The sequence below is a fragment of the Carassius auratus genome, chromosome 14, assembly GCF_003368295.1.
Source record: "Carassius auratus strain Wakin chromosome 14, ASM336829v1, whole genome shotgun sequence".
Taxonomy (NCBI): domain Eukaryota; kingdom Metazoa; phylum Chordata; class Actinopteri; order Cypriniformes; family Cyprinidae; genus Carassius; species Carassius auratus.
In genome coordinates, this window is record NC_039256.1 from 19,641,832 (window position 1) to 19,655,431 (window position 13,600).

At 36.8% G+C, this 13,600-nt stretch overlaps 2 protein-coding genes across 4 annotated transcripts; one reads left to right on the plus strand and one right to left on the minus strand.

Annotated features, from left to right (window-relative positions):
* Positions 1-623: 623 nt before the first annotated feature.
* LOC113113931 (transmembrane protein 255A-like) lies at positions 624-8,633 on the plus strand. Of its 3 annotated transcripts, XM_026280495.1 has the most exons (10): positions 629-970; positions 1,524-1,666; positions 2,168-2,230; positions 3,904-3,993; positions 4,092-4,157; positions 4,269-4,357; positions 4,580-4,651; positions 5,045-5,207; positions 5,293-5,436; positions 6,349-8,633. In XM_026280495.1, exons 1-10 carry the CDS (start codon positions 916-918, stop codon positions 6,490-6,492), a joined length of 1,029 nt encoding a protein of 342 aa, XP_026136280.1. In that variant the 5' UTR covers positions 629-915; the 3' UTR covers positions 6,493-8,633. The 3 variants fall into 3 exon arrangements, with proteins under 3 accessions (XP_026136281.1, XP_026136280.1, XP_026136282.1); XM_026280496.1 differs by lacking the exon at positions 2,168-2,230 and having other exon boundaries at positions 624-970; XM_026280497.1 differs by lacking the exon at positions 4,580-4,651 and having other exon boundaries at positions 631-970.
* On the minus strand, positions 8,153-11,947 carry zbtb33 (zinc finger and BTB domain containing 33). The gene is made up of 2 exons (XM_026280492.1): positions 11,793-11,947; positions 8,153-11,136 (listed from the first exon to the last, which is right to left on the minus strand). Exon 2 carries the CDS (start codon positions 11,132-11,134, stop codon positions 9,239-9,241), a length of 1,896 nt encoding a protein of 631 aa, XP_026136277.1. The 5' UTR covers positions 11,135-11,136; positions 11,793-11,947; the 3' UTR covers positions 8,153-9,238.
* Between the last annotated feature and the right edge of the window lie 1,653 nt (positions 11,948-13,600).

Sequence of the window (13,600 nt, forward strand, 5' to 3'; positions counted from 1 at the left end):
TTATTTTAAAACCTTTTGTGTATATTTACCAACTAACCTGATGATGGCGCACTTTCATTACTTTAATATTGTAGGCTATACTTTAAAGTTCGAGGCTCTTTAAATAGCGATTTTTGTAGAAAAATTACACAAAAGTATTATTTTATAGATTAGCCTACATAAAATTTTCATTTTTTCTTGTTAACCAACCAAATTGTTAGTTTGCTTTGTTTAGATATTCCCAGACTAATTTCTATGTGAATTGTAGCAGGTGACGTTTCTCTTATAAAACGTAGCGAATATATGTAGAATTGTTTGCAAATTAGCTGTGCAGTCCAGCAACTGCATACAAGAACCTGTATGGTTTTAGTCGTTCTTTGGAATTCTATTCTAAGCTCTAAATGACTTTAGTTTTTGTGAACTGAATCACGGCTGCAAAAGGAGGTTGATTGACTGATTGAAAGGAGGCATGAAATTACAAACACCCTTAAGTAATAAACAGCGATTTGTCCCTACACATAACTTCACTTGAACATTTAAAGCGTTTAACATGCATTCAGGGACAACCTCTGAATCTGTTTTTGAACAGGTTTCTTCTGAAACGAACTGCTCGAAAGAACCGAATCGCAATGATTCACTCTTCCAATCCTGACCAACTCGAACAGCGAGCGGTTCTGCCTTGCGCATGCGCAGTGCTGTGCTCCGTGCGGCGTTCCGCTGAAGGGATGAGGGCAGTGGATTCATGAACAACAGACCCAGATGCTGATGAGAGAAGCGCGGCTACACGGGGGACGCACGGTGTCAGAGAATGCCACCGCAGGAAAAGAGTTTCCACCCATTGGCTCTGAGGAAACGCATCTTTGTCTCATTGACTAGGTTCTTTGTTTTTGACTTGAAGTCATAACTGCAGTTAATGCTGCATATCCTGACGTTACAATGCCAGCGGGGCTAAATGCGCAAGGCAGCGGTATACCAATCTCAGATGCGACGGGTAAGTACAAGGTCAACGGCATTCACTGCGTCCGCAGACCATTACGGTCAAACTAAGGACATATTGCGCTTGTTTTTACATTTAAACTCGATTAGCAATGTTTATTCATCCTAATTATTAGAATATATATTAGCACGAGAGAGAAATAAGTGACGCGTATAAATATAATAAATAAATAAGCGTCCCGTAACCTGCATTCCTCCATGTTTCGGATGTCCCCAATGAATGTCGATGTAGCACTGTTTGATTTTGTTAATAAAAAATGCATAACCGTAAGTGAAATTTTGTTTTCATGCGGTTAAAATAGTTTAAATATGTTTTGTTTGATGATAGAAAACCCATCATATTACATCACCTACATCTTTTTGGGTTGTGGCTGTGCCTTTGCAGTTGTAGATATAGACACACAAAAGGTCAAATACACTGGTTATTTAGCTTTGCTTTGCTTCACCCCAAAACGAATCTGCCTAAAATGTAGGAAGGAGTAGCCAAATGCTCCGCAAGGTAAGGGGTGTTGTGCCATGGCTTCTTCCTACTCCATTGTCTTTTCCAGGATCATTTAAGAGGAGGAAAAGAAAGTCCATCATAGTAACAGTGATGCTCCTAATTGTCTCCATACTCATCCTGGTCTTTGGTCTGGCCGCTACTACCAGGACACAAAACATCACTGTCGGTGGCTACTATCCAGGAGTCATTGTAAGTATGCTACTAATGTTCATAGTCTTGCTCTATTAATGGGTTTGTGATGTAAAGATATGCAGGAAAGGAAATTCCTTATGTTTAATTATTTTCCGCCATAATGGTGACCAGTGGCCATTACCTCATTACTGTAAGGTTGAATTGAGTGAACTCATCCATTTATTATTCAACAGCCACTCTAGGAGAAAACATACAAGCTTTATTATTAACAGTCCAGAACGGTTTGTACAAGTAACAGGTGTTTTTCTAGTATTCTGCAGGGACTGACTGTTTTGAAATACTATATGGTGGGGACATGGCCAGATTTCATATATAGCTCTCAACTAGGATGTTGACAACACCATAAATTAAGCTATGCTGCTTGTAGAAAGACAAAAGTATTTGTGGGAGATTGTATGTGGGATCTTAATGAAGTGAGGTCATCTACTTTGAAATAGGTTGATATTTTAGATAGAGTTGCAACTCTCATGACTGAGTTTCACCCTGTGATATTTTCAGCTCGGCTTCGGGTCCTTTCTGGGAATCATTGGTGCTCATTTGATAGAGAATAAGAGGCAGATGGTAAGGAGTCTTTCATTACATTGCTCATATCGAATTCTGTGCTTGTGCAGTCCATCATCCAATTTCTAACCAAATACTTGCACAAACAAAAAAAAAAATTAAGATTCAGCTGCTTGTTTTTAGTCATGTCATGATGGCAGAAATGGCTAACAGGTTTGAACTTGAATAGCAGGGCGTGTTGCAAGCCCTGTGGTGAGATGTACCCAGAAATAGCTCAGTGTAAGGGGAGCGGGTTGGATGTCTAGGCAGGAATGTTCAGAAGCCATTGCAGTGCAGAGGGAATAGGAGGTGCCACAATCCAAATAAAGAGTACACTAGGACGGCATGGCTGGCCAAATCATAGACACACAGGGACACACTTACTATTGGGAGAGTGCAGGATACACACTCCATCCTTGTAGTCGAAGTGGTTAGAGCATGTAGACTGGTGTCTGTAAGTCTGAGATTCTGGAAATAAGTAATGTTTAGTTTTTGAACAATGTAAAACAAGGAGCGAAGTGTTATGATGCTTTTGCACTATTTCTGGGTCCCTAATCAAATAAGCAGATTTGTAGAATTGAGCATGTCAAATCCTTTTGTACAGATGGTCAGATGTTCTTGTTTCCATGAAGCACACGATGCTCTTTGGAAACTTTTCAAATTATGCTGGAGAACATGATCATAGGGTTTCACTCAGTTCATGCAGCTTCAGCGCTGCTGTCATTAAAACTAAATGAAGACAAAACAAATATTGAGGCATTCTGATATGTATGATAATTTTTAAAATCTTTTCAATCTCTCCTTTCACTGATAACATAAGTTGTATACATTAAATATAAGTATTATACATGATAATTTTATTCATAATATACATATATTTGAATATACTAAATCATGTAAAATATATTTAAAGCATTATTATGTATTTAAATATTATATACACCACTATTCAAAAGTTTGGGGTCAGTAAGATGTATTTGAAATACGTATTTTATGCTCACCAAGCATGTGTTTTTTGACCAAAAATACAGTAATATTGTGAACTATTATTACAATCCTTTTGTAACATTATAAATGTCTTTACTTTTTTTTTTTTTTTTGCAATTTATTGCATCTTTGCTGAATAACAGTATATTAATTTCTTTCAAAAAATATCTTTAGCCCCAAACTTTGGAGCAGTAGGATATTAATAAATTTTATTATTTATAATAAAAATATTAATATACCGTACATAAGATATAATTATAATTTTTTTAATTAGAAAAATGGCAAATAGACGCATTTTCACTGATCTTAAACTTTTTTCTAGAAAAGAATGAACTGTTTTAAGACATGCATTAATTTAGATTAGATACACCATATCAAAAATAACACGAAACGGTATTATTAATAAATCAGATTTGGGCAGGTAAATGTTTTACATATTCTTGATTTTACAATGCCACAAGACCGAATGGAGTGACTGGTATCTAAATGACTGGTTGTGAAAAGGCATGGAAATCGGCAAAGTTAAGTGGCAATAAGGCAGAATCCATTCAGTCCAAATTATCTCCATATCCCATAATAGACACATCTACAAGATCTTAGACAAACCACTTCAATCTGATTCTGTAAGTAATCGTACATAGTAACAGAGCCCAGGTGTGAATGCAGGTGCCTCAGATGAATAGGCTGACACTGCAGTTCTCTTACAGCTGGTGGCCTCCATTGTCTTCATCAGCTTTGGTGTGGTGGCGGCCTTCTGTTGTGCTATAGTGGATGGCGTTTTTGCTGCAAGACATATAGTAAGTGCTTCCACACCATGTTTCTATAAAATGCTGTACTTCAGAAAGTCGTCACAGTTAAATCTCTGTAACTGCATACTGCTGTTGTTGTTTCAAAGGACCTCAGACCTCTATATGCTGGCCGATGTGAATATTACTCCAGCGGGAACGCGTTTGATATAGATGTGAGTCGTCAGCCTGAGAGAAGCGCTCTTGCCAAATTACAAGCCTCTGAATTTAAGGGGTTTGTTATTAGTATATTCAATTGCCATTAAGAAAGCACATCTGTCTTTCAGGTTCACTGTCAAACCGCATCTCGCATCTCCTGTAACCTGCGTGTGAAGAGCAACACCTGCTACTGCTGTGAACTTTACAACTGTGGCAAGTATGTGTGTGTGAGCGAGTCTCATTTGGATAGATCCCAATGCTAACCGGCAATCTGAAAAAAATCAATGAAAATAAAAATAAAAATAAATTAAAAACCAATTACAACAATGCTATCTTCGTTTTACCTTGGTTCTGGTTTATATTTGCTTGTATGGTGTCTGCTTCTATCCCTTAAATTCAGCTCTGTTCGAGAGAACGTTTGTGTTTATTTATGTTTCAGAGAGCATCCTCTTATGGGACTTCAGAATAAAGAGGTTTTGAAAAAATTTAGGAAATCATCCATGATTTGGAAGTAGGTCTTTCCACTTTTAGCCCCTCAATGACATTGACAGCCCATTATTTGTTGTTGTTAAAATCTTGAGTGTGGCCACATACAGTCGCTGTACTTAATGTACAGTGTGTTCTCTGGTTCCTGTTTCATAGGTGAGGAAAGACAGCGTTAATTTAGATTAAAAGTAAAGGGTCTTTAATGACAGTGAGCTTAAATACTGGATATATTTATCCATTTCATGCTCTTCTTAAGAGTGATGTGCACTGGTATGCAGATTGTTTTGTTCTTTTCTTTTGCATGAATTGCTGTTCTGTCATGCTTCACCTCTTTTGTTGCTCAGCCTGTCACCTATATGTGTTGTATTTTTTTTAATGAGCCTCTCACGATAATACATTTCTGTCCTCGCCATCTCAGTCGAGTGGAACTGCGAGGAGGGTACCACGAGTACACAGAGGTGCGGAGCTGCCAGGACGTTGTGCATCTTTACCACCTGCTGTGGTCTGCTACTATCCTCAACACTGTTGCTCTGTTTCTGGGCATCATCACTGCCGCAGTGCTGGGGGGATTCAAGGACATGGTGAGATTAAAATGCAGTGCAGCCTATAGGTGAATTTTTTTATGATTTCTGAGATCCTGTAACATTCATCTGTCTCTTTATAAAGATGCCTACAGCAGCACCAGATTCCTGTGAGCCAGAACCTCTCCCTATTCCTCCGGCCCCAGAAACTCCTGGACCCACAGCATCCAACAACTCTTTTTACAACACTGACCCTTGCTTACCTCCATACACTGCCTATGACCTTCAGGTAATCGCATTCACTTTGAGCTGTCAGCCCACTTTGTGTTGCATGCTTCAGTGGGCATTTATAAGACACTCTAGCAAATCCTATAGACTTTTTCTAGAATGCTTGTTGGATGAGATGAAAATGCTATATATATATATATATAATAAAATACAATATAATACATAAACGTGTTATTTAATAATATATGAAATGTACATACAGAATTGTTATTATTACTACACTATAATATAGTAATCTAATGTTTATATTGTATATTATTTTTAAATTATGCCTGTCAGTTAACATGAACTTAATGCAATCAAGTTGTTTTTAAAAATGTATTCAAATATACAATAAGCATAAAAAGATCATCCCCTGGTATAAAACATGCGATATTTAATTTATTGAGAGCAATGGTACCATCACTGATATCATTTTATAGTTTTTGTTAATATTTTGAATTTGTCTATTTATAATAAAAATAGAATATAATAAGCAATAAGCACATAAAGATCATTATTATGCCTGTCAATTTATGTAAAGTTTGTGCAAACCATTATTTAAAAAAATTTATTCAAACAATAAGCACAATAAGATCATCCCTGGTCATCCCATAGATATTTAATTGATCAAGAACGGTGTTACTTCACTAACATTGATATCCTTTTATAATTATAATATTTTATTTTTTATATTTTTAAAGCACTGATATTGTGTTTTTTAAAATATGTATATAATATTTATTTTGTAGTTTTAGTTTATTTTGTTTTGTTTACTTTAGTAGCTAAAACTAAAGGAAAATGACTAATGTTGCCTTGTAAGTTTAATAAGTTAAAAGTTAAAAATAGTAATCCTGATTTAGAGCTTTAGAGCTTATACTTTGTATAATATGTTTTGAAGGTGTATGATATGTGTGCTAATGTGATTTTACAGGGTGCCAGCATGTTTCCTCACTCTTCAGTCCTGTCTGATGACTCGCAGTCTGGAGCCAGTCATATGTGGCCAAATATGATCCCGCCTCGTTATTCTCCTCCTCATCATCAACCTGATGAGAAGCCCCCACCATATAGCCCCTAAGGGACCAGTCTAAGGAAGACATTTTCCTGGCAAGAGAGAACTGGAATTGGGCATCTTTGGATATTGGATCATCATTGAACAATAATTGTTCTGGATGAACGACTTTCAGAGGAGGAGGTTCACCTGTGCAGTGGGTTAAGTAAAGATAGACTACAGCATTAACCACGCTCTTTCATCACCATTCAGCATATGAAATATGCCACATTAAACCTTGAAAGGATTCGCTCAAGTCAAACCCAGTGTGTCAAATATTCAGATGATGTAGCCTCGAACCAAGAGGACTATACCTGATAACAACTAGCCTGAATATGAGATCAAGACTGTTCACAGATAAGCCTTAAAATGTGTGTCCGCTTCCAGTAGGCTCCACCTGGCTCGCCTCTTCTTCCCGTTATAGGTAACGTCTATGGGTCGCCTACTTGAGTTTCCTTTGCATAACTCCATAATATGAACATTTCCCTTCCAGAGTGGCACAAAGTGTTTCGCATCGCCTCTGCTCTCTCGGCATGAGGATGAGTCTCTTATCTTATCTAGTAATTAATTTGCACTTTACTGTCTTCAGTATTGACTGTATTCACACAGTTCTAGATAATTACTCAAGTTATTTTTAACTGTTTCAGGCAGCTAGATTGCAAAGAATTGTACATATATTTAGGCTGAATCTTATTTTTGTCCTCAGTGCTTCATTAGTATCTAAGATCCAACCTGTAATATGTGGTGTTTCTTCTGCTTTACATCAAGCACACAGTCATGTCACAAATTCGATTAACCTTTTGTGGAAAAAATATCCTTTGCTTGATTCATGCAAAGTAATAAGCTCTTACATAGTGATATGAAGAATGAGAGGGCTTTCAAAACTTGTATATTTTTTCACATTTGTCCGCTGTTCTGTGTTGCCGACAGGACTTACCTATCTAAAAAAAAAGGAGGCTTAGCTTTATAAATAACCATCATATTAACCTACATTGTTCACTATGTAATAATTAGAATTTCCCTCCACAGTGCAAATATATCAGTGTGTGCAATGTTGTATATGTTGTACATATACCGAACAATCAAACTGCCTTCTAGTAACACAACAGAATCGAGTCTTAAGACTAAGTGTTCTCCTTTTTGTCCGTTTGTGTGTTCACTGTGAATGTCATGTCTATACACTGTACTTCATGTGCTTGATTTATATAAAGAACACTGTCCTTTACTGCTGTGAGTAGAGATATTACTTCAAATTCAATTATTTTATTACTTCCTATTTGACATTTGGAGGCAGTCACATTCTATAAAGAAAACTCGTAAAGTGGATCTTTGTCTTGTTTGTTCATTTTTGACCACATTCATGTAGCATGTTTACATTTGATGTTAAAAAATTAAAATAAAAAGACTGATAGTTCAGCTTAGTATTGAATATAAGTTGTATAGCAGGAATAAACATTTTGCTTCATTTATCACACTGCATTTCCAAACATGTCCATTGGCACTTGACCATTGAATCCATTTTAACCCTCATCCACTTATATTTATGAATCAGTGCATTATAATATGTACATCGACAAGATCCACTCTATAACAGAGGCAGGAATGTTTATATTGACTCGTGGTTATCAAACTGAAAAATACTAATCACTTTCATCATGCTGCTGGAAATAAAAGAAATACATGTGCACTTTCTTCAAAGTTTTATTTAATTCTATATCACACTAAGACCTGATAATAAATAGGTTCCAAAAGGGAAGAAAGTGTTAAAATGAAGGTCTTCAGTACTATCATGTACATTGTTATGGTGTTAAAGCACTAGTTCTGACTGAAGGAATCTCGTTGTATTCACAGATTCTTCTCTCAGTCCACAAAGCTAAAATAACTGCTAAAACTATGCTGAAAAAATAATTTTTAAAAACGACATGTACAAAATATTCAACCGTAAAGTAGAGGTCCTCTGTATTACCAACATGACCCTTTGATTACCCTGAACAATTCAGTATCTTGTTTCTCTAGACATGAGTGGAGGAGGCATGAATATCTCTCTTCAGGTCTTGAGTACTGTCTGGGGAAATATATCAGGATATATGGCCAGCATATAAATAAACAAAACAATAATTACTGGACAGAGGACATTACAAATTTCACATATTTACTCCATCCTTCTTGAAAACTGCTGACAATCAAAAACGATAAATACAAACATTCAAACTGTTTCTTACTGCAGGACCGAAACCTGCCCTTAACACTGAACTATCTAGTGCCAAACGATCATTAATAACTACCATAAGAAGCTGACTGACAAATGAAACTTTGAAAACGAAAGGCATGATTTTGGACTTTTGGAAAAGCAATTACACATCAAAATTACATAATTGTAAAAATAAATGTAACAAACTGTTCTTGATCCCTACTAATTACATACGACATGGAATGTCCGGGAATACAAATGGGAAAAGAAAATATTAAAAGTCAACTCGACACAGATCTAATGTAGCTGTACATAAAATATGTTTTGTCTACTTAGTCATATTATCTGACGCAGCATGATTACGATTCAATAATGGATTGTGAAACTGAACTGTAGACCAACACTAAGTAATACATTGTCTAAATATACATTAAAGCACCTTAAAACAACTTTCATGAGTTGATGGATACTGAAGTTGAGTTTTCATTCAAATGGTCCAAAGAACCACGACCACTCGCCTCTCAAATTAAAAGCACATACAGAGGAACAAGGCACCTGAGCCAGAGCTGTGCAAAAGCATGCTCAGTACGTCTCTGGTATAACAAACTCAAATTCATTCCTGGTTTCTGCATTTATTTGGTCGATAGACCGTGGAGGTGGAGCCACCGGCCTGTTTTGTGCTTCGGATTCTACAAAGATGTCGTCCCAGGTCAGTGCTTTGTTTTGGCTAGCTGGAAGTGGCTGGTTGGTAAAGTGCTCTTTGTCGGGGTTTACATGTTGGATAGTCCCATCTTCACCGATCACCGGAATCCCTCCCGGCTCTTCAGACACGAAAGAATATGGTTTGAACTGCAACGTTTTACAAGGCAGCAGCCGATACAAGTTGTTGCACGAGTCGTCTTTCTCTTTCCTTCCCGACGGGTCTTGGTTGTGCATTTGCTTGCAGTGGGTGGACAAAATCTGATAATTGAGAAAGGTTTCATTGCAGAGTAAACACTGGTAGCGTCTTTCGCCCGTGTGAGTGATTTCATGTTTGGTTCTGTACTCGGCCAGGGCAAAAACCTTGCTGCAGTAATGGCACGGATACTTCCGTTCCCATGAGTGAGTGTTAAAGTGCCGCCTGAGGCTCGTCAGGCACACATAGGGACGCTTGCACACGATGCACACGTAAAAGGTCTTTCCATCCATGATAAGTTCGTAGTGATCCTCCTGATCCAGCTTTGATTTTTTCTTTCCTCGAGGCGAGTGATCACTCACACTGGGAACACCGTGTGGGGTTTGAGATTTCCTACCAGGAGCCGATCCCTCTACAGGATCCTCTTTTTCTGGAACAATGTCGTAGGTGTTTTCGCCGATGTTAGCGTACACTTTACAACCCGGCGACAGCGAATCTATTTCCGAAGCTTTGTCTAAAGTTATCGTCTTTTTCTCCAACACCACCGGGACTATGTTCATTGCTGGTACTGGTCCATTATTGGTGCTATATGTCAGCCTTACATCCGACAGTCTAATTTTTCCAGGATGATCAGGGGAGTGCTCTAGAAGAACCTTTTTCTTTTGGACTCCGAGCACTTCGTTGTTGTCTAGAGGCAGCGAGGTGCTGTGAGCATCAGAAGGAAGGCTGTTCACACCAGCTGGGGTGGTGGGCTCGCTGTTTGAGCTCGTTCTTACAGGTGAAGTGAGATCACTGCTACTGGATTCTGGATTTGAGAGGATCACAACATCGGGCAGGGGCTCAAAGTTATTTTGGAGTGATGTATTTCTATCAGAAGATAGCTCTTTTCTCTTTTGGGCTGTTGAATCATTAGAGGCGATTTCTTCCTCGTTTGTCATTTTTTGTTTTTTAGCTTCTGGCCCTCCTTCTTTATCAATAATGTTTGATATCTTGGTCTTTTGAGCTTGAGGGGCCTCTGTTTTTGAGACGAAAAGAACATCATCGCTGTCTGAGTCCACTTCCTTTTCCGTGTTAGGGTACGCCATGTTGAACTCTTCAGCAGACAGTGAGAATGTCTCAGTAATGATCGGCATATTCTCACCTCCGGTGTCATTCTTCTCAGAGGAATGGATGCTGTTGTTCTCACTTTCTTTGGAAAGGCCCGGTAATCCTTTGACTTGGGCAAGCGGCGTTCCTAAACTGGCTATGAATGTCACTCCCAAAGCCTGACCGGCGCTGATGAGGTCCTCGAGTCTGTCTGAGCGAACTCTGTAGATTTTAGATGTGTATATGTAATTCAAGATCACATCGAATATGTCTGCCTTGATGAAGTTCAGCTCTATAACTTGTCCAGCAACTGCGAAAAGTTGACGGAAATAGGTACTCGAGGCAGACAGCACACATTTGTGCGCCTTAAACTTGCGGTCTTGCACGATTATGGTGACATCACAGAATAAACCGCTGTGTCGCTCATCATTGATGGACTTCAACAGTGATGCTGGGTACTGAGTGTCTGCTGCAGATATTAGCTTTAGTTTCGACATGCCTGTGGATAAAAGGGTAAAATATGGTTTAATGTTCTTTAACAGTTTGAACATAAGAATTAATAAGAAATCTATTAGAAAACGGGTTAAAATGTTATTTAAAACAAAACAAAAAATCATATAGAATGCTTTGTACATTTTACTTTCAGTTATGAATGAAATGTACTCTCACATACACATTTAAGATTTCTATGAATAACAAATCACATTTTTACGTCATATTTTTCTCTCAAGTCGGTCTAAACATTACTTAAAAGTTGAACACAAAGTAATTTATAAATTCAAAGCAACCAAATGTGGACATCGCAGGAACGCTAACGTTAGCTAGCTAATTGTACAGCAACAAAAGCCAACCATATAACGTTAGACATATGCGTCTTTAAAAGTGACACAGAAAAACGAATGCCTTTGACTAGTTTGACGTGCTATTCCGGTGAGCCCACAGCTTTTTAATGTTAGCACTCATGACCGGTAGGACCCCGCTGCGGTCAGAGTGAAAACAAAAACAAACGGCTAAATTCAACTCTCCTTCCTGGTTTGGCGGCAGCGCGCGGCCTATCTGACTCTATGATGCACAGCAACGTGTATGGGGTCAAAGAAGATGAATTTAAGTTTTAATCTCCCACATTCTCGGAAATGAATTGCCAAAATGATATACCTGCAGAGCGACCCGTTAAAATCCACGCTTCCCTTTGCTGAGGAACAATAATGACAGCGATAACGTGGGTCGGTTGCCGTGGACAACACAACGGAGCTCGAGTTCCTTGTCTGAGATGAACGAGTCTGGCGCTCGCGCCTCCGCCAGCCGACCGGAGTCACGCACAACAGTCTGCCTCTACAGACGTGTGATGAATGTCAATGAGACTGGAAGAATTTTACTTGTATTTGTACACATATGAATAGGTGTATAGTAGTTAACAAATCCATAATGCAATAATACAGATAATTATTTTAAGTAGCCAACAAATTGGGTCAAATTACATACATTTGAAAAGCATTAGAAGTTTTACATTGTTGATTCAGGTGTATTTTTTCCTCATAAAGGTTTTTTTTGTTAATCAGTAGGCTAAAATATAAGTAGCTTTTAATGGTAGTCTAATTTTACTAATAAAATAACTAAAGATATATATAGTTTCAGTTAAATTAATATTATTAATATGTAGAAAAGGAAGACTGAAAATTACAAAGTGATTTATTGGAATGACAAGACTTGTCATATACATGACTGTATAACATTTTTATTACAGTGTTATTAGTCTCATATATACATCTCAGTAACTATAATATGTTTTCACAAGTCCAAATTACCAAAATGTGTATTCTCTCTACCAGAGTTTCAAACATTTTTGTGAATCCTGTATTCAATCACAATTATACATTAAATATACACAGAGCTGGGTAGATTACTTGAAAACTGTAATCTGTTACTGATTCCAAATTACATGACAAAAATGTGGTTTGCAATGTAATCCATTACATTATACATTTTAGGTAATATACTTTATATAAAAAATACTACTTTTTGAATAGTTTTAGATTACTTTTGACCTAACTTGTTTATCATATTGATTTAACTAGGATAATATTGTATCGTATTGATTTTAAAAAAAACTGAAGAAAAAGAAAATATATTACATTTTGTGTTAGTAACATAATAAAGTGCACTTAAATTAACTAAGTACTACATTACCGTATGTCAAGGTTTCCTAAGCTCAGGCTCTTGAAGGAACTGCAAAGGGTTCGAGAGTTTAATGAAAAGCTAATTATTAAATTCTTAAAATGTCAAATTAAAATAACAACAATCAAAATAAATGTATTAAACATATATATATATTGCATTATGTAAATAAGAAATTAACATGAATTTGTGCATTTGAATGTGTTTGAAAGACATAAGCCTTCCAAAGACACAGAAATACGTTTAAATAACCCACTGATTGTTAATGCAAATAAAAATAAATGTGTTCATCAGTAGTTGATGCAATGTTGAAATGTTGAGAAAAAACTTTTAAAATTAAAATGATTTTTGTAAATCCAGTGGTCAAATGCTGTGTGGCCTCTTAATATTCTATGTAATTAAAGCCACCTGATCAGTGACTGGTCTTTGTGTGAATGTCCACAAAACAGAAGGACTTTCTGAATTGATATAAGTGGAATAGAATATTTTAGAAAGGAACAAAAGAAGAAAAATAGGAATTAAGGAGAATAAATAAATAAGTAAAAAAAAAAATGCTATTGTGTGATTATGTAATCCTGTAATCAATAGAATAGTTTAAAATGTAATTTAATCTAATTAAAAGAACTTAATTTTAATTAGGCTTCTTAATCTGATTACATGTAATCAGTTACTATCCAGCACTGTATGTACATTAAATATACATTCAGACACTTTTATAACACCTAGCAATGTTTTCATCGTGTCATATACCATATTAGATAACCCAGATATGCTTATCATAATGTAAC